We start from the raw sequence: 22,102 nt of genomic DNA on the forward strand, positions 1-22,102 counted from the left end.
TAATGCTATTTAGCAAAGAAATTCCCCTTGATGATTATTCGTGGCTGTAATAGAAAGGGCTGTAGTGCACATCCATGCTTTAAGAAATATCGATAGTGGCAACATTTGTTTTGAGAAGGTGGTGAATGAAGCAGTAGAACCGCTGGCTTTTTTAGAATCCTTTCTAACAGCGTCTCTCATACAAAAGAAAGCATCACACACCCACGAGTTTTTAATACTTTAATCTCTTGGAAGAAACATTAGTTTCTTTTGAATATCCATTTCCCACATACTCTGGCAGAGATCAACATCCTAGACAGTGTTTCCTGTTAACATTTAAGGAAACATCAAATGGCACTACTTTTTCATGTTTCCTTCAAATCTTCAAAAGGCAATTTCTCCTTGGAAAGTGATTTTCTTTTCTTTTCTTTTTTTTTTTTTTAAATAAGAACCCTTCTTCCATAATTTGACCTTAATATCCAAGAAATACATATATATCTCCAAACATTCAAGACTCCTAGATTACCTGTCTTCAGTATTAGATTACTTATTGCCAATTCAGTATCATACATACATACATACATACATACTGTAGCAAACAGAGTGACAGACACTACTACCTCAACCATCCACAACCAATTTCCCAGGTATAATGACTGATAGCATGTTAATATTTTTCAGATCCTTCTGTTAATTAACATGAAGCAGACTGCGGTTCTACCAGAAAAATAACTACTGAACCATGTGTTAGAGGTAGCTGGATGGTTTGCCTTTGAGGAGGACCATATTTATCTGAAAAAGTGACAGGTATTCAGTTCAGGAACTCAAGCAGTAAATACTGACTTTTGCCTACTGGGCAGACCAGAGAAGCAGAAAGATACATCTGATTGCTACTGCAAGGAAGGCAAATTTAGATGCAAGTTGACAATACCGTTAGAGAGACAATTCAGAAATGAGAACATTGAAGGGACGCTGTGCACACCAGTAGGAAAATCCTGTGCAGCCTGTTAAAAACACATCAGAACTTGGTGGATAGCTTTTTCCTGAGACTCTCACTTGCTCAGTCAACGTACTAGCGAGGTAGAATCGCAAACACAATTCTGCTCTTGATAGCTCCATGCCTCAGCACTCTCAAAATATCCTTGCAATAGGGAAGAGCTTCAATCTTAGACTTGATGATTCACAGTGGTATCTCTGACTAGGTATTTTCGCACCAATCTCAATCTCGGTCCTTCCACGTTCTGCAGCAGTCGTTCTGCTACAAGGCACTCGGTTTAGTCATACGTGCTCACATGGGAAGTGGTACAAAGCTTTCCACTTTTGAAACTTTCTCCTAATTTTTCATTTAGAAGTGAGAGTTAAAAAAAAAAAAAACCCCAAACAACAAACAAACAAAGGCTGAAATCTAAATATAAAATTTTCCAGCAAGCGCTGTGGTGAAGAACCACAGAAAACTCAATTCTTCCAACACAGAGCTAGCAAAACTAACCCCAGTGGAGCCTAGCTTTAGGAAAGTTTAACATAAGTATCAGCTTTAAAAACCAGAAGAGGTGCAAAAGGACAGTAAGGTAAAGAAAAGATCTATATGTGGCATGTACCAATTAGGAACCAAAGGCTGCAAAGCTGCAATCTGGAAAACCATGTTCACTGCAAAACAACAGAAACCTTTTACTGGTAGTTAAAACCAAGACTGTTTCTAACCTCTTACCACAGTTACAGATTAATTCTAATTTTTAAAATTTCAGTTAAGAGAAAGAACAAGCTGTGTCACCTAAACTTCCTGTTTCATTTCTCCAAAAGATTACTTTCCAAACATATAACCAAAGCTATTAAGGTAATGAAATTATACAAGTATTTAATAGCTCCATATACAATATATAGTTATAGACAATAAAAGTGCAACAGGACGAAATTCTGTAAAAGATTAAAAAAATACTTTACTGGTTATGGGATTACTTTAAGGGCTAGAAATTTGCTACTCGAAAACAAGGGCAACTGATAAACCCGCTACGGAACTGTTCTACTGATACAGGCTTGGAAAGGCACAACCCAGCACCGAGGAGATTCACTAGCATCATTCTACAATTTTATCATCACGGGCACTGTCACCTTTAATGATAGCAGAAATGCTAGACAAAGAAATTTTAAGGCGGCAGTATGGGAAAAAATTGGACAGATTAACAAGTACTGTTTCCAACAGACAGGTTCTGTCTTTTACCTCTAATACACAGGATTTTTTCCCCTCAAATGCTTAACTACTTTTATCAACTATTATAAACAGTGTGTCCTTTGGCTACTGAAACAACTTCATATCACTGTAAACAAAACGTCACTAAAGAATTAGCTTAATTAAAAATTAAATCTTTGAGAATATTGGGAAGAAAAAAAGATTTTTTTTTCTCTCTTGAGTGGATATGAAGTTTCTTTTATAATCTGTTTTTGTTTTTCTTGGAGGTAGATTAAAACATCAAATTCATCTTTCAGAAGTGGATGGTACCTAGCAAATTTTGGTGCACCCTAAGCACAATTATTTAAACCAATAACAATTTACTAGTTGATTTATAATAATGAAGACGTTCATGATCGCACATTGATGATGATCTCAACAATGAAAATACACGTTTGCATTCTTCAATAAGAAGAATTGTCTGGATGCTAATACTAAGTACTGATCAGTAACTGAACAATAACGTCCTGTAGGTCAGGAATACTCCAGTCTTCTCCAATAGTAGGCTTACAAATACACAAAATTCAAACGTAAAGAGATGAGGCTTCGGCAGGAAAAAATCCAAATATTTTAAGATACAGAACTGCTTATTTAGGGTTGCCCAAACAAGACCTTCATTCTGTAACGACACGTAATCACAACAACTGTATCGTCTTACATCACCTCAAATTAGATTAAAGGTTCAAAAACCACTACGCTTCTTCGTTGGTTTTGTTCTCCCCCAATTCCCAGATGAAACTGTTTGTGTTCCTTAAACATATTTTCCACAAGTAAGTTCAGAGCTCTTCAACCTTATCTGTAGCTTTCAGTATTGCCTGCATTTGAGACACACCTCTAGGCTTTTTCAAATACTAAATTAGAATAAAAATATTCAGCAATGTAGAAAATATCCTACTCCCTGTGAAGTCCAGTATGTTGCCAAGCAGTGCCTCAGAGGAAGGCACCTAAGATCTACAGCAAGACGGACACGATAACTAACTTCACTTTCAGAAAAGCTCTTTGCCCTGCTCCCTAATAAAATTCTTGGAGGGTTGTTTTTGTTTGTTTGTTCTTTCTCTCTAGAACTCAACTCTACTATCAAACTTGATATCCTGGACCTCTTAACCCAACCTGATCTCTGTTTCTTACCAAACTGTTGCCTCAGTGTCATCTAGTTGATAGAGCCGATGATTTTAAAAGGTACTTATCTCAAATAGTAGGCTGTATTAGGGAACAAAAAGGAAGTAGATGTGTGAGCAGATAAAGATATTTAAAAAAAAATTAACAAGCGGACACGATTTGAAAATGTTTTCGATCATGAACTTTGCTTTTCTACATTAACTCAGTAACTGGGGGCAAATGCATCACTTTTTAGTCTCACCTTTTCCTCTTGATTTTTTCACCCTGCCTTCTCTGAACAATATAGTTGGTGAGTTTCAGAAGAAAAATTTAGATCAAAGATCTTTATTCATTTTACTTAAAATATCATGTAAAAATACCTCAGCAGATATTGATGGATAATATTTCCCAGCAGATAAATTAATGAAGAAAATCTCTTTCAAAATATCATTGCTCAGAAAATAACTGATGTCACAACTACTTTTATCAAGAAGCACCTTCAACTCACATCAGAAAATGAAGACAGCCATTCTGAAGAACAATAATCTGGCCCTACTACAAGTCATAGATAACAATAAGATATTTCCTTTTGGAAAGGGTGTTCCTTACAGGATTCTTGATAGCGTGCATTCTTCAGGCTCTTTAGATAAGTTTTCACTTTTGAACAGAGGACCAAAACACTGACACTGATCCCAAAAATAACTTCTTTCGCCAATGCATGATTCTTAACCTTTTTAAAAAAATCTTTGAAAAAAATTTATGTTCCTCTGCGGTTGTCATTCAGACAAAGAAACAGGTCTCATACAGGCACGACATTTCTTAAAGGGCATTTTAAAATTAAAACTGTTAAGTTTGTCAATTCTCAGAAACGTCACTTTACATCAACAAAGTAATGGGCGCACTTTTGGAAAGGGGATACTCTGTATCCTTCACTTGTCAGGAAAGGACCAAACCCCTCAGGTGCAAAACTGAGCCTTCTCTACAGGACCACAACTGACGTCACATAAGTAGAAAGCGCAGTTCAAAGCGGTTCTTTTATGAAGCAAAACGCACATTCAGATCATTGCAATGGGAAGATTTACATGCATAACTTGTTAACGTTTATGCAAACACAAGGCCTATTTTGTAAACAACATATTTATGCCTTTAGGAATACATAAAGTTAACATAAGGAAATGCATCCACTATATAAGTATTGCATCTGTGCTACTGTCTATTTATAAACAAATAACGCCTAATAAAACAATGCTCTATAACGTGGTCTTCTGGCAGAGCTCTGCTTTGACAGACAGGATTCTTCAGTTCAATTCCAAGCAGATTTTAAAGTGCTTCAGTGCTCAGTTTAATCATTCAAATAAGAGATCACTGAACTATAGTGGAAAAAACAGAGCCATTCTTAACATTTCAGTAAAAGCTATGAACAACGCTACCATTAGATGCATTTTCTGGTTTTTAGGTTAGGGTGTCCCCCCCCGTCCCCCCCCCCCCCAGTTTTTTGGGTTTATTTTTACTTTATGGGTTTTTTTTTTTTTTTAACGCTACTAATGGATATGCCTTTTTATCAGTTTATGCAGTTACGAGCAATGTCTTACATATTATTTTAGCATATTCTTTAGTTTTCAACATATTACAGCATGCTTCGCTCTAAAACACATCTTTTCATCCTCTGAAGTTTTACGTATCACTGTCTCCAAACGGTGGGAGCATCAACACCGCTCGCAATCACATCTTTAACGCACCCTCTCGACAGTTTTACATCTGTGACATACGCAGAAAAAGCCCATTACTTGCAGAAGACAGCACCCTGGTCACCATCCACACCTCACTTGTGTTAAAACTTCTGCATCGCATCTCTGGCTCACAAAAAGAGACTTGAAATGAGAAAAAACCCAATTAATGCTCATTACTTTTGCTATGTTCACATCTGCGTTCACATGCCACCCTAAAATTATTATAGGAAGTCAAAGTTTTACTTAAGCAGAACTCAGAGACAAAAGTAACTTGTTGCTACCAGACTCCAAGCAGCACTTTCACGCACCAAATTTCGCTAAGTGCCCGTCAGCAGCTTCATCCTCACATCCTTGTCCAGACAGAACAAGACAGTGTATGTTAAAGATATATCACTCTGGGGAGGGCAACGAAGAACCAACTCTTAAATATGTCCTTTTACACTTTGAAATAATTTATTTACATATTTATTGAAAACTATATATGGCCACATATCCTAGAAGATATTTGGAGGTACCTTATTTTCTTTGTCAAACAATAATTCATTCACTTTTCCATCTCGTCTACACCTACATGTTTACAATGACTTTTACAAATATCTTATCAAAACACTGCAACCTCAAAAAAGAGAAGTCCTATCAAAACAACCTCCTCATCCAATATAAACACATTCCAACCCAATAAATTAGCACATTACCAGGCACTACTGTTTTATTATTTAACTTGAAGAAAACAAAGATGCCCGTCCTGGTCAAAGGCTACTCATTCCTAAATGCACTGCCAACATACCAACTAATAAAAGATCCCAAACAAATAAAAAACAAATCCCTTTTTGGGCCCATTTCTGTTCTAAAAAAATATCTCTGCATTAACAATGTCCAATCTATTGCAGGATACAGTTTTGAAATAAGGTTATATCCATATTATCTTCAAGCAACAACATAATTTATCATTGTAGTCAGCAGGCCAAGAAAAGTCACCAGCTAAAAACGTAAGCAAACTAAGCGGACAACAAAGTGATAAGAGCTTAAATAAGGTGACCAAAAAGTGAAGATGAACGTACAGAAGAGCTGTAAATATCTCATCTGATCAACATACTACCGTCTAGTTGTAAATGTTTATTAAAGAAATCACTTCATTTACAGTTTTTATTATCTGAATCAATGTAGAACTGTACCACAAATATAAAAACATAGTACGTAGTTGCATCTGTTCTGCAGTACTTGATCTTAAGCTTCATAGTCAATACCTACTCTGTAATCATAATTAATGTCTCGAAATTTAACAAAATAGAAAATGAGAATGCGCTTTCTTCAGAATTACTGTCCCTATTCAAAGAATAAAAATTTAGATGACTTTACAGTACCACAAGAGAATTTATCTTCCAGGAGATAAAGTCCCATTTGTGGGTTCCTAACGGATATTTCAAGAAATCGTGAGAAGAAAAGAAATTTCTTCTTTTGCAAAATGACACTAGCAAACATGTGAATGAGAACTATGAGCGTTAGTTTAAAACAAACAAAAACCCTGAGCTTTGAGTCTTGTTAACATCATTACAGTCACATTCTACAACAGCAGCAAGAAGAGGAAAATTACTATGAATTAACAACAGCAATTCCTATATTTAATGTTATTTAAAAATCAAAGAGTTACCTAAGGCAATTACCTTGCAGCTTTTTAATATCTACAGGGAAAAGCCTAAGGGAAAATAATTGACTTTGCTAATTTTACCCTTGGCAATTATAAAATAGCTCTGCATTTCATTATGACTGCAGAATTTCACATCTAATTGTCAGCCCCGAGAGAAGCACAGAGATAAATGCATCATGCGCAAGCTTAAACAAGAGTTTAACAGTGCAATAAAATTAGCTTGGTAGCAGTGGTTTCGATTAATGTTAAAAATCTCTTTAGTTTAAATTCCTGCATATGCAACAGCTACGCGTGTCTATATAGATGCTATAGTTTACCACGGTCAGTACCATTCACAATATAATGCTGCGTATTTCATTAGCCAATTTGTTGAGCTACCAAACGCCAGCAAAAGTACCACCATGATTTTTACTTTTTAGTCCAAAGAAAACAAAACATTATGAAGGAAAAAAGTCACAGTTATTTCACACTGCTGAAAAACAGATGCCAGATTTGAAAATTCATCATTTACAAAAGAATAAATACAGCATGTTTAAATCACTGCACCTGTCAAGAGATTTTCTATAGCCTGTATTTCAAATTTTCTAACTTTGCTAGTAGGGGTAGACGTATGAAAAAGAATAATTTACTAAGTCAATCAGTTTCCATAATGGCATCCCACTTATCGTATGTAGAAGCTATGAAAGTATTTAGATGTCAGAAAAATGAAAAAAGTGCTAAAATGTTTTGGCAGAATTTCCGACATGCAGTATAATGATTGCTTAGGAAAAAAGAAAGAAAAGGGGGGAAAAAAAAAAAAAAAAGAATTTCTTTAGGCTTGTGCTTCATTTCACTGCAGGCTTGTTTCCTGGCAAGTCTAAAGGGAATACTGCTGCAATACTTAACGATGTACTAAATTCAAAGTAATAGCGGCTACATTTTATGAAAGTTTTCTCTAAGTTGAAATAAAAAATTACAGAGTGTTAAATCCTTTGGTCTGTCTTGAGGATCTTATGAAGTACAAAAAAATTAAATATTAACGGATAGAAGTCAACAATTGTTAGTAAAATAAATCACAACATATGGTGGTTATGGTATAAAAAATTAAAATATTTCACTTTTCACAGTTACTACCAGTTCTAATGGCTTAACCCACTGTTCCAGCAGATTAACATCTAATTTTCTGTCTCTTTTCCTCAGAGAATCTCAGCTCTACCAACGTAACAAAATGACACCACTTTTTGAGAAAAACTGTCACATTGATGACAGAAGCATTATACAAATACTCAAGTACCATCATGAGACACTTAGCCTAACAATCTAAAAACAATAGACTCCAGCTCAGAATTAAAACCATGTTGATTATTGACTGTTGTACACGTGCTATGTATTTATTTTGTATTATGACAAATTTTGTATTAAGACAAGGCAGGAGTCTTCAAACATAAAAATAGCCCTGCAAAGAAGAACTGTAATCTGTTTCCCTTAGATATACTACACAAAGTTTTCTAGCCATACGTGTAGTTAAGCTTTAGAGTAGACTGCACAGGGATGTCGGGGGATCTCCACCATGGGAGGTTTTAAGAACAAGTTAGACAAACACGTCAGGAATGATTTGCTATAGTTGACCCTGTCTGGGGACAGAGGAACGGACTAGAGAGATGATCCCTCAAGGTCTCAGTTAGTCTCATTTTCTAACGTTACATACATACACAGCAACTCATTTGTCATGAAAAACGTTCCCTGTAAAGTTTCAAACAGTTTGGCTGAGCACTTGGATTGTAGCTGTCCTTTAAAAGCCAGTACATTCTCGTTTAGAGCACAAGCCAAAACTCAGAGGTGTCCAGGTGCCTAACAAAATAATTTCATTAAGAGTAGTAAGTCACCTGAGAACTGTGTAGATCAAAAAGTGAAGCTTCTTCCCCCCACGAATTTTCTAAATCGTTTTTCCTTTCACAAGGTGCAAGGGAAGACAAAATAATAAAGCAAACATGTCTTCAGGTGGCAGTCTGCCAGAGGTGGTGTACTCCAACGTGTCATAAGGATGCCGCAGCATACATATTTAAATCCACCAACCTGCCCGTTCATCCATGCCTGCGCTCCTTCAGAATATACACCAAAAGCCTCAGCACAGTAATTCTGTAATATAATCGTAACCCTGTCCACCGCAGCAGCGTCCTGCCAATCCATATATAGCTATAACATAACTATACTAACTTTTAAAGGACGTTCCATACATATATGTTGTTACATGCACACATACACACCATAACCATGCTTTGTATTTTTTTTCTGAAGGATCTCTCTTTTTGATGATTCACTAATAGTTACTTGCTTTGTTAGCAGGTTTTTTTTTTTTTTTACCTTGGTATTCTTCAGCTGCGCAAGACTTGTGCAAGCATTTGCCAGAAGAAAATCTCCACTCAAAACAGCCATTTTGTTTCCAAACTGCATATCCTTCAGCGGGCCATCACAGGACTTCAGCTCACCAATATTTACTATGCCACGATGCACCAGAAAGGCCGTGTGGATCAATTCTGTAATCTCTGCCAGACTTCTTTGACTGAAAGCAAATTAAAAAAAAAAGTCATTTACTTTTGAAGCTATGGAAAAAAACACAGATTCTTAGGAAAAAAGCACAAGTCATGCTAGGTGCTAAACAGATATTTAACGAGTTATTGCGTAGCTCTTCTAGGTACTTCTAGAAGCCACGACACAGAAGTGTTAAGCACAGGGAACAACCACTTCATGCCACTAGTGTTTCCAGGCAAGTTACTTGCACCACAGGGAAAAAAATATCTGCCCTTTTGTTTGATTTCTTTAGCAAAAAAAAGCTAACTAATCAATACGGTCCTCATGGTAGCTTATTCTTGTTTGTTTGTTTCTTCTTTTAGAAGCTGGAGGGACACTGACACGAAGAAAACGCCAAGCAAAAAATATCGGCGGGAATGAACAACGGGGAGATCAGCAGGGGATTCAGGAGCCCAGCTCACCTCAACACCCTAAGAACGCTGCAGGAAGCGACGGCTCAAATCAGAGTTAAATTAATAACGGGATACCTCGCCGTTCAATAATTTCGGGGGTTGGGAGCGGGAGAGGAGAGGCAGTTCACCGTTTTTGAACCGTACACTAGTGATATTTCACTAAGTTGTTTTTGTCGGTAGACACAATGGTGATTGCCCCACACGCTAGCGAATGAAATTTTAATTGGCACAGCTTTACAAATCAATTTCTTGGCCCAACACACAGCGTGCTGTGTTCAGCACACTGAATTCAGGCGTTTCAAATGCTTATGATTAAAAAAAAAAAAAAAGTATTTCTATCCTCTGAGATGAAACTTGCCCTTTATTTTTGGAAAAGATATGAAAACAGTGATGTAACATAGCCCCCTCGTCTCCCTTTCCCCCAGTTCAATGCTGTGGCCCCAGATAGTTGGTGATTGTCACTCCAAGCAGCCCAGACATCTCACCTTAGCCCAAAACCACAACACTGTGATAAACAAGTAGAAAATAACCAACCAGAGGCAAAGGGGAGGGAGAAAACAGCAACATACTGAAGCATCTTGTTCATGCCACAAAGCTTGATATACGTAGGCACATTCACATTTTTTCCTCATTCATGCAGTTCTCTTTGTCACGGAGACTTCACACATGAGCAAAAATGCAATGTATGCCCTCAACTAGTCAGATGACTTAAGGCCTTAAAGCTCAAATTAAATCACAACCTAGCAGAGAGGCATGTTATGCTCCCTGCACTTATTCAAAAGTGGCCAAGCACTGATTTATTGAGTAAATGGACTGCTCCATCAATTCACATACACATATACCTGCTGATACTTGCTCAGGTTAGATTTTGCCTCAGTGTCTGCATCGCATTGATTATTTAACAGTGTTTCCTCTCAATAGCGCAGATGTGTTGTACCAGGCCCGGATGATATTAATCTAAACTAACCTTCTGCCCCAAATATATCTGAGATGTAAAGAGCCCCAGCAGCAACTGTTTCAGGTCAGCGACCCGCTCCAAAGAGCTGGCAGAGCCACACAGCCTAGGAAAGCACTCAAAAGGCAGACAAATCGGGGGGGGGGGGGGGGGGGAAGAGGAGAGACAGGGGTTCCCAATATTGTGTCACACATGTGCGTGCGCACACACCCAATTAAGTTGTTTTAAAAGCTGACTTCCTAATTCACAATTTTTGCTACATGCACAGAAAAACAATCCGAAAACAAAAGCAGCCAGGCATTCTCCGCTTAGACAACAAAACTGAAGGTTGATGCTGTTTTTCAGAGACAAGGGAGAAACTGCTACAATGTACGGCTGCAGCACGGTATTGTACTCTTCCTTGGCTTGGACCTAACAAAGGGTTAACAAAAATTTCCAGCTCGGAGAAAAAGCCTAACGAGACATCCTGATGCTCCTGCTGTCATTGTCAGGGCAGCCCTTGGAGGAAATGTCCGTATCAATCCCGTTTATCAGATGGACAGCTGATCAACATTAAACAGACTTGCTCTGGGCAGACTGAGCTGAGCTACCTGCCCTGAATAGCAATGAGAGCCCTCTGCGCCCTGCAGCCGCGTGCTGCCACGGCTGCCTGCCGCAGATCCCGGGACATATGGGGATCCCTAGTGACGAGCACATAAAGCTGCAGCGAACTCAAGTGACGGCTCATTTCCCCCAGCTGAAGGCAGACATTAATATCCTGAGGAGATCAGGCCCGCCTCTGCGACCCCCAGCTATTGAAGCACAGCGACGACTGTCCTATTTCTTCGTTTAATAAGCTTTTAATGAAGGAAATCAAAATCCCCTCTTTGACTTCAGCATAGCTCTTCATGAAAAGGTTACACAAATACATCAGTGTCATGCTTTCCAAATGCTCAGGATCTGGATGCTTTCATTTCATTTTTTATAATCCGTTTGTTCTCCAAATGGTATTCACATTACTTGTGCTAACGGGAGAACCACGTGAGACAGATAATCTGTGTCTAATCCTCATCGTATGCGCTGCTCTTCCAACCTCGCTCTCTAGCGGAACAAAAATACGAAGAACCAAAGTTACAGTGAAACCCTAGGCCAGATATATCTTACTGTTTTCTGGGATAACACCCATGATACCCAGCTACAACTACGAGCTTCACAAGTGCTACTGCAGATACGGGAGAGTTGTTGACCCTCAAAAGCATCCCTGAAATAACTGTTACAAAGATGGCATTAGATGGTAAAAGTAATACTATATACAGTTGAAGAGTGCATGTTTTACTCATCGGATGTACAATTCAGTAATTAAATAATTCTGCATATGAGAGTAGTCAATTCCAAACTCAAACAAGCTAATGGTTATGCAATACTGGACTTAGGAGAGTAACGCAGGATAGGACACAACGGCAGAAATGCCAGGGCAACTCTCCACGGTGAAAGCTACCGCTTCCGCTCCCGCTCCCGAGCCCACTTCACACACTGAAAGAGTGGTCACCACGGGAATTACTTACATAGCAAGGTAGTACAGAGAAATTAACAGTCAACACCTGAAGTTTCTAAATGGAAGCAGACTAAGAACGGGAAATGCCTCTTCACTGATTTTCAGCATACTTTCACCTGCCTTGAATGACCGTTGTCATTGGAAGCAAGAACTCTCTGCAAGCCACCACCGACTGATCCCGAGACTCCACTTACAGGCATTGCATACTGAGAGATGATGCTATTTTGAGTTCCACACACCCGTGAAGCTCACTTTCTTCCTCCCCTTCCAGAAAAAACAAAACAAAACAGAACCACCCCCCCAAAACGCCAACCCACAGGCAGTCACACCATCCCAAAGAGGATGGTAACAATGCACGGACAGTAGCTATTGATGAGTTTACAGCCAAAAAGGCACAGGTTCTGCTGTCAGTTTTATTATTCAAGCAGAGTTGAATGTGGGGGGGAAAAAATCTTTTTTTTTTTTTTTTTTTTTTACTAAAAGAAACAACAAGACATTATTCTCATGCACGCTTCAAAGCCAACTTTGTAAATATGCCTCTATCTACAATCTGTTTGAGTGAATACTTTTTTCCGCTCTCCCAGTCTTTGATAAGATCCTCAGATTTGTTCCTGCCTCTTTACTTACCTCACTCTACTCTTGACTTCAGGCAAATCTTAATTCACAGACTTTCCTCACCTGTGGTGAGTAAAGGGAAGCAGTATGGGAGTCGCCTCCTGTTGTTTTTCCTCTCTTGACATCTGTTAATTTTGACCAGTTTGGTACCCACGTAACTAATCTACATCTGTGTAAAATGTGCTATAAAGTACCCCCTGGGTTATAAGCTCCTCAAAGCTGGAGCCATCATCCTAAAAAGTACACTGGAAACATTAAGACCAATTAAAACACTTTTTAGCAAGGTCAGTTGAAACTATGGCGACTCTGGGACTCTGGAACGCCAGTTTGCAGCCAAATACTTGAAAAACACAAAATTAAGTTATATGGACTACTGCATCCTGCAATAAGAAAAACAACTTGCAATTTCTCTTCTTCCTCTTTGTCTCCCTCCCCCAGCAAACTCATACAAGGTCCTTCATATTCAAGCATGTTTTGGTGAACTTTGATGAACTGCTGAGCATACTTAAAGAAATCCATTTTTTATCTGCTCTTAAACTAGTCCAGCAGCACCCTGCTGCTATGAAGCCATCAATACAAGTAAGGCAACACAGTTTTTGTATAAAGCCCACACTCATGCAGGCACCAGACCTATACAGAAGAATACAGAATTAATCAAACTTTGACGTAGAGAACTTTGTAACTATGTCTCTATCTCAGAAAAAATGCATTTTACCATTTTGTTTTGGATGAAAGGTCTTCCTGTATACATGTCCAGGAGTATGCCTCATCGCAGTATCGTTGTTAGAAATCACCTTATTCCAAAGATGAACCTAATATGCAGATGTCAGCACAAGTTTTAAAGCCTACCGAAAACTGTATGACATGGCAACGGGATTGCCAAAATACTGAAATAAATTTATGTGGAAACAAAACAGCTTTGGAAAGTAAATATCTGATGTAACTTTTAAAAATGAATTTTGCTGTATTTCTCCCGATATCCTGAATAACCTTTTATAACCCATGTTATCTTTAAAGATTTGCAGCTATGAAACATTAGCCAGAATGACCTCTTAGGAGTTCCTACGAGTGATTTCAGCCCCTAATTACAAGTCCTACTCTAAAAAGAAAGACTGGGTTAATAATTTAAACTGATGCTAATAGTAGGCAGAATGTTTCACAGAGACGGACCAAATAGCCAAAGACTTACACTAGGCACAAAAATCAATATTCTAAAACCTCCAGCAATGAAAGCAACTGCTATGAATGAAGACGACAACAGAACTGATAGATTAAAAAAAACTCTTTAAAACCTCTGATCATTGAACCTCTTAATAAAAGTGACTAACGCTATACACCCAAGCTTTGAACGTTTGGCTGGTGATTTTTAACCCAGCAGCTCCCTTTCGATACACAAAGGACTAACACGGACGAATAGCCTTACATTCAGGATCTTTAAAAAATGAGTAAATACATAAGAAAGATCGCAGTAGCTTTCCCAGTTTAGTGACAAATATGCTATTCTGTATTGACCTACGAATTTGAAAAACGAAATAGTTCTTTAGTGGAAAATTGCATACAAGAAAGCATTAACTAGAAATTACAGATAATCTTAAGCGCTGAAACTGTATTTGGGCAGATTTTATTTTGTGATCAATGAACAGGAGGAAAAATTTCTGTAAAGACAAGAAGGAGTATACACTAAATTGAAACTGATCCTGTATGCTGCAGTCAACATGCTGCACCAAGATAATATACTTAGTTATGTGGCAGAAAAGGGTAGGCTTTTTTACAGCTCTCTTTTCCATCCATCAGTCCACTCCATATTTAGTACACACACGATTAAAGGACCAGTATTTAACAATTAGAATCGCAGTGGAGGAAAGTCTGTTTCTCATCATCTGCATATAGTCTCTTTTAAGAGATGTAAAGGGTGGAGGGGGAAAGGTGTTTAAATTGGGCAACGTGTATCAGGGCTTGTGATTTTAGTATAACAGGAAAAAGCTCAGGATAAAACAGCAGCCCCAAATTTTCTTTACATTACCATGACGCATGTACCAATTATCCAGCAGAAAATATCTTTCCACTGTTATTTTTTAACAGGGGCGGAGACTTCCTAAGACTGCCTAAGACTTCTCTGGTTCCTCCTTCAACACGAAGCTATTTAACTGTAGGTGTCATCTTCCACCTGAAGATGTACGAAATGGAAAGAAATAGATCAGTTCTATGGCATTTAATGCATATTCTGTTTATTTGCACTTGTGTCAATCAATTTATATTTAAACTTACTACACATCTTACCTTTTAAATTTCCTTCCCTGCCTAGCATCGCACACAATTTTTCAGGTAAAACTTTAGATATAGTCTTTCATATATTTTTTCTTCTCTGCTCTTTAAATGATCTTATATTTTTGTTCTGCATTTCCCCCACTACTGAAATGTCACTGAATTTCTTTTCCCCCTAATTTGCCTTATCAATATCTTCCCTCAGCCCTCTACAGGATTTGAAAACATTTTCAGATTTTTAGTGGGCAGCTGGTAAATTGAATTTAGTAAGCCAGTTTCCCTAAGCACTGTACATGGTCAGCAGGGGAGGAGAAGGGCACCTGAAGTCAGGCTCATGTTCCTTTTTTAAAGGCAGTAGCAATGAAGGTTTTTGGCAGTCTATTACTGCATTGACAATTAATTTAGGCCTACCATAGAATAACCAATTTGTACTCCTTGGTACTGCAAACAGCAACATGAAACTTAACCAATCTGTATCACCTTTGAAACTGCTGCCAGGTACGTGCAGCAAAGACCTCCACCACTCTACTTGCTTGCATTACAAGGTAGGAGCCATCAGGCCTTGGAGCTAGCTGCCTGCACCAAATTGCAAGCAATCCACATATGCAAGTTCGTTTTCAGGCAAAACCAAGCTGCAACTGGTAAATTATAGAGACTGAAGACTTTACCTTACTCCTATATTTGTTATCGGCGTCCAGCACATTAATAGTGATTGCAACCTACAACACATCGTGTTTTCTTCTATTGACTGGCAGCATCAAGCACGTATCATTTTCAAAGAGAATAATCTAAAAGAAAAAAGATTCTTAAGCCTGGAAGTAAAAGCATCAACTCTGGGAAGCATGTGAAAGAATCTGGACCAAGATCTGACGAGCACCACTATCTCAAGCTCAATAAGAAAAAGTGATGACTAGAGAAATCAGAAGAGGAATCCACCAGAATCAGTGTATCAAACTGATGTTTTACAGTGCTTGGAGGCAGAAATAACAGGCTGGGTCCACGAGAGGAAAGAGCATCAAATGCAGTCCGCACAGTAGGAAGTACCTAATTGTTGTACTATCTAGAAACCAGAGAAAATCAGTGACAATCCAACTGACTGAACAAGGCAAGATCAGGACAGGCAAGTTGAGCTGACAAGGTACAAATCCAAATACACTCACTCAAAGACAGTTCAAGTCATGTTAGGATTTGAGTGGTGAGAAGAATGCAAAGGACATTCTGCAAGGGGCAGGTACTAAACATTTGCATTGCTCAAACCAGAACACAAGATATGGTGCCAAGTCCAGATATGTTTTTAAAGCCCCATAGGTAAGGACAGACTATATGTTATATGGTCAGAAAGCTAAATAGCTTCACATCCTATTTCAGTTACTATAGATCTGAGAAGTACTAGAGAATGCTAAAAAGAGTTGTCAAATACTTTATTAGAACTCTTTCTGTATCCTGAGTGTAAAAAAAAGAAAAAAAAAAAAGTCAGATTTGGAAAGCAGGACACTCCACCCCCCCCCCCAGTCTCCCCCCCTTTAAGGGGATTTGCTAGCTTAACCTTTTAACAAAAAGAAAAACCAAAATATTCATTTTAAGATGCAGAAACAAACAAATGAATATGAGATCTGGAAAAAGATTTCTTGAACTACCTCAACGTTGATGCTAAGTAGTCAGTTAATAAAATGAGAGCTACTCGTTTATAAAGCTTATTATCAAATTCAAAATTTAGTATTATTAAAATCAATACTGTGATTTTCATTTAAAAATGACCAGTTATAAAGCGTGTCGGAAGATTCACATTTCCAAACTGAAGTAAAGCTGTCAAATACAGTATTATCTCCTTCCAAAGGCAATTATCAAACTTCTAATATGGCAAAAGACAAGGTGAAATGCTAGTTGGTATCTGCTGTAAAACATCAAGTCTTATCAAGAGCTAAGATGCTTACCTCCTTAAAGATCTACTTCTTGAACTTCACTAATAAGATGTAGATATGAGAAGTTACTCTGAACAACGTGTATCGGCAGCATATTATATTGCCACCACCTGGAGTTTCTAAAAGGAAATTTCTTACCTCAAGAAACGTTACATTCAACTTGAATTCTCTATTAAAACTTCATTTTGTAACAAAAAGTTCATATCCAAATTAAAAATTAGTTGTTATTCATGCACAATTGATCATGAACTCAATAGACTGCTATATTAAAAATCAAATACAATTCAAATCATAACAATACACAAACATGTATGACTATACATATAATGTATAATTTACAAAAATATATCGTATTATACATGCATTGTACTTTCAGAGTTAAAATGAGCTGAATTAATCAGATAAGTTAAATAGAAAAAAGTGAATAGTATTCGGAAACCGTTCAAGAATATCACCAAAAAGTTGCAATTCCACAGTTAGAAAAACTAAGCTGGTTAAAAACAAAACAAGAGAGCGAAAAAATGCAGCTTAGAGACAAAACAAAAAACACCTATCATTCCCTCTCTCAACAGCTCAGACCAACTGAAAACTGGTAACAATGAATGCGTGTCATAGCAGCTCGGAAAGCAAGAAAACTGGTAAAGAAATCAAAAGATGCAAAGATGTACAAGAAGTAAAACAAATGCAATTTTAAAAGGATATACTAAAAATCCCTTACAGCTAAAAAGAATTTTAAGAACTCCACTGGTCCATTAGATAGTGCAGGGAAGAAACCTAACACCACCAGGTCAAAGGATTTCAGAAAGCTTATTACATTTTTAGGCAATATATTTACATGATCAGACAAAAGTATCTTCTTGCGCAATAGTGATTAAGTATGCTGGTAAACAGCTGCTGCGAATATTCGGAGTCAGTAGGTCCAGAGAACTTGCATTCATGAGTCTTAAAAGATTTGGCCAAAAAAAAAAAAAAAAAAAATTGATTGACTTACTTTTGAAAATCTTGAAAAATTAGAGAGGTTAGAGAGCCAGAAGCAAACTAAAATTGTGCATTTTCTCTAAAACCCTGACAGCAGCATGAAATTATACGACTAGACTGTCAGACTGATGCTGATCTCAAGAAAAATATTGAAATGACTGGGATGATACTCTTCAGAAGAATTATAGGAAGCTTTTCATAAACTCATATTAATTGATGTTATCATCTTCGTCTTACTAAACAAAGGTGATTTTTTTCCACCCGTATCCCACAGGACTGGTTGATGAAAGAACACTGCCAGCCTTTTACACTTTGGCTTCTACAAGGTATTTGAGTTGGTACTGATTTCCAGTTAACTAATAAATTCAGCATGTATGAAATAGATTTTTCCCTTTTTCTCAGAAAAAGTCTCACAACAGACTTATAAATGGGAAATCATCACAAATCAGTTATGTTTGTAAAGAACCAATCCCTTTACCTTGTCTCATGCTCTCGCCCCTGCAAGAGATGCTCTGGCCCCTGTGCAGACCATACATATACACACAGGACAAGGGATTGGCTCTCTTGGGGAAGGAAGACCACACTCAAAGTATGGAAAAGATGCAAGAAGGGTGGAGGAACAGATCAACCTAGACAAGCAGCTAGACATAACTGCATCACCCAGGGTGCCACTGTGGTCAGAAAGGGCTAATACGATCCACTGATGAATTAAGTCAAGAATACCAGCAAAAGCAGTGTTCCTGCCACCTTTGTTTCTCATGGCAGTACGATCATTACTCAGGAAGAATGCAGGATAGCAGGAAAAGATTTAGAGAAGAGTCACAGTAACGATTAGAAAATCCGAACACATGTATTTAAAGCGAAAAACACAATCTATTTTACTTAAAGATAAGGCTGATAGTGAATCTGCAGATTGACTTGGTCACCGTGGTTTAAAGAAGGTTCAAGTATCTACCCTACAGGAAAAATTCAGAGAGAGAAAACAGTCAGATTATCAGGCAAAGATAATAGCAAGATCCAGTAGCTGGAAGCTAAATAAATTCAGAGGAGGAATAAGGTGGAGGCACTTTCTAAAACTCATTTACAAAGAGCAATGATGGACTCTCCAACACTAGCAAAACTGAAGGGAAGACATGATGATATCCCACTTAAGCACAACTGTTTCACTGGATTAAAGTCAGGGAAATCCTATGGTCTGTTTTACACTGCGAGCCAATCTGACCATCAAAATGATGCCTCTTACAGTTCACAAATTCATGCATTTGTGAACTGTAACACCGAGAGCAGGAAACCATTCAAAAAATGAACAGAAGACAACTTAGAATTGGCAGCGGTTAGTGTGGGTCCCTGACCCTGAAAACTTACTACTTTCCATTAGCCTATTTTTTCTCCAATTCATTCTGAATTCATTTATTTCAGCCACCTTATTCAGAAGAACCATCAGAATCAGAACTGCCTTTCACATTACGGTTACGATGCGTTCACAGCGCAGGAGCATCCAAAGCCAACAGGCAGGCCAGGAACCCATTTTATTATCACAGGTAATATCAGGTTTCGTTCGATCTTACTGCACACCGAGAACAAATATCTCAGAAATTCATTTTAAGCAACCTCTGCAAAAGGAAACAACCTTCATTCAGGATTCATGTATGTCTTCACACATTTAGGTATCTGCATTGGTAATGCAATGTATTTGGCACTGTACTAGCCCAGGAACGTATACAAGTATTCTCACAAAGAGGAGGAGATAAAGAAAAACAGAGACCATCTATAAAATTATTTTTATGTATATAAGGGTGTGTACTTTACCTAACTATACATGTTTTCTTTCATTACAGTTTTCCATATAACCATTAGGGGGGTCCAGCCATGCAAGTCACATTTATTAAAGGCAGCGTGTCAAATAAGAGTTGACAATTACAGGCTATATCAATACACATTATACCAGATGGTAACGAGCCATACACAAAGGGCCAGCCATCCAAAATAATCACACCATTTTCCACAGAAACGTTGAAGAGGTTATGGTTTATTACACAGTGCTCATTAGATATACAGTGGCAGCATTAGCAATTTTTCCTTCATTTGCGTCTCATTTAAGACTCTGCCCCCATCAGTCCATTCAAATTAGTACACAAGGTTAAAACCATTATGGTCAGAGGGGAAAAAAAAATTAAGTCGTATTTTTATTTTATAGTAATGATGGATCAAAAGTCCCTGGAATCTATTATTCTCTCAACTATTATCTAACACAAGATACTAAAAAGGAGGAGGAAACTCACTGTAAGCATAGCTTTGACATGAACAAAGATAGATAATTTTTAATGAGCAAGCACTACATTATTTAATTAATACAACTAACTGAAAACAACAGTTTGGTTGTGACACAAAGTGACAAAAGTCATAAAACTAAAAGCCGACCCTGAACTTTTGGCCATGAACTTCCCGTTCGTGTTTCAGCTTTCTGCTTTAACAGTATGGAAATACTTTAAAATGTCCAAAAGGCAACTCAGCTTTCAGCTTTCACAGTAGGTTAGAACAGCTGTCTTAAATAACCAGAGCATCATCTCCAAGAAAAAAAAAAAAACAACTGTAAGAAATGATTTAAACTAACTTTATACCCCATTGCATTCATTGACTTCCAGCTAGAAAATGACTGCTGGAGAATTTTACTTTCCTTCCTTTCTGTGTTTATAGAAAGCACGTGGGTAAAAATACGCATCAGGGCAAACGTGAGTATTTGCCAGCACAAACAAGGTTATGTCTTCGTGATGAAAAATGTGCAGATGACTCCCAAATCTCAATCCCTGACAGCCAGCATTCGGAAGTCAAATTTTAACATCTTGATAATCCCACACACAAGTCGACTAACTCAAAGAACGAAAGAGCTCCCCCCCCACTCAGAAGGAGAGCGAGGACTTGAGTGCTACACGCCTCAAGACAACACTATGATTGCAAAGCAAACGGGCTTTTCAACTCAAACCCTTCTTTTGAAGCAGGCAGAGTACGACTCCGAAATCTAGTCCCACACCAGGCAACCAAGCTGCTCGCAAGACCAGAGTATCCTTACGCCTCCTTCCTCAGTCACTCCCGCTGAGCTATTCTGCTGTTACACAAAATGCTGAATTATTCATTCAGCCAGATGGCAAAAGAAGTGGAAAAAACTCAAGTCTCCAGGAGATGACAGGAGACAGAGGTGGCACACCTGCACTCCAGTCTCTGCTTTGGGGAGCTACTTCGAGCGCAACATTATATATTTGGGCATTCCCAACCAAAGTCACCCTATTCCCATGTGGGTAGAGGGCTATTTCGAAAATTGAGAGATAGGAGGAGTGAGGATCTGAATCCTTTCATATGTTAGGGGAAAAGAAACCGGGGCTTTCCAAATCCTAAGTGAATACCCTAATCAATGGCTAGAGAATACAAGGAAATACCAACAGCACATTTCTCATTTGGGAATCCCGTCTACATCATTCAGTTAGATTATCCAACAAATCTTATCCATGTTTTGCAATTGGTTGGAGGATAAAAATCACATTTTGCTTAACAGGATCTTCCGACTAAAAAAAAAAAAAAAAAAAAAAAAGAGCTCACAAATGAAGAAAAAGAAGTGTCTACCTACCTAATTCCAGGCAATTCAAGCCTATGGTTTCTGATAACTAAATGCAGTAAATTGTTTTCCATCAGTACAGTACACGTTACAACCAGCAGACCTACTTCCCCCTGACAACGTGGCATCTTTGCAGGCAGACATCTGCAAATGTGAAACAGATATGAAACCTGCATAATATGAAACAAGTGCAGGCCTCCGATTCATTACAAAATACATAGAGAATTAGGCTAATTTAAAGCTATAAGCAGAACATAAAAAACATTATGCAGAAGTCTAATACAGATATTTTCATATTAAATTTCCAGACAATTCAGGGTAGTTTTAAATTCTGTAGTCTTAATTCAGAAAGCGGAAGACCAGTGGCCAATGCCAAGAAAGCTCACTCTAAGGGTTATACGTTAACCTAACAACCAAACAAAACTGTTTTTATCTTTCTTCTTTTTCTCACTCACACCTGCCTTCCAATCCAATGCCTGTCAACCAGCCAGCACCTAACCAGGGCTAAAGACCTACGCAGATTACTTCTTCAGACAACCACGGAGCACAAGATGAACGCATGCCTTTTTGGTTATTGA

General features: G+C 38.0%; 1 protein-coding gene across 4 annotated transcripts in view; it reads right to left on the minus strand.

The window, feature by feature from the left end:
• Positions 1–22,102, minus strand: part of PDSS2 (decaprenyl diphosphate synthase subunit 2) — a 124,453-nt gene that overhangs the window by 35,271 nt on the left and 67,080 nt on the right. For all 4 annotated transcript variants that reach the window (XM_068937957.1, XM_068937956.1, XM_068937958.1 and 1 more), the window contains exon 3: positions 9,026–9,224. In XM_068937957.1, coding sequence (XP_068794058.1) covers positions 9,026–9,224 — 199 coding nt within the window. The remainder of the gene's footprint in view (positions 1–9,025; positions 9,225–22,102) is intronic.

This window comes from Struthio camelus, chromosome 3, assembly GCF_040807025.1.
Source record: "Struthio camelus isolate bStrCam1 chromosome 3, bStrCam1.hap1, whole genome shotgun sequence".
Taxonomy (NCBI): Eukaryota; Metazoa; Chordata; class Aves; order Struthioniformes; family Struthionidae; genus Struthio; species Struthio camelus.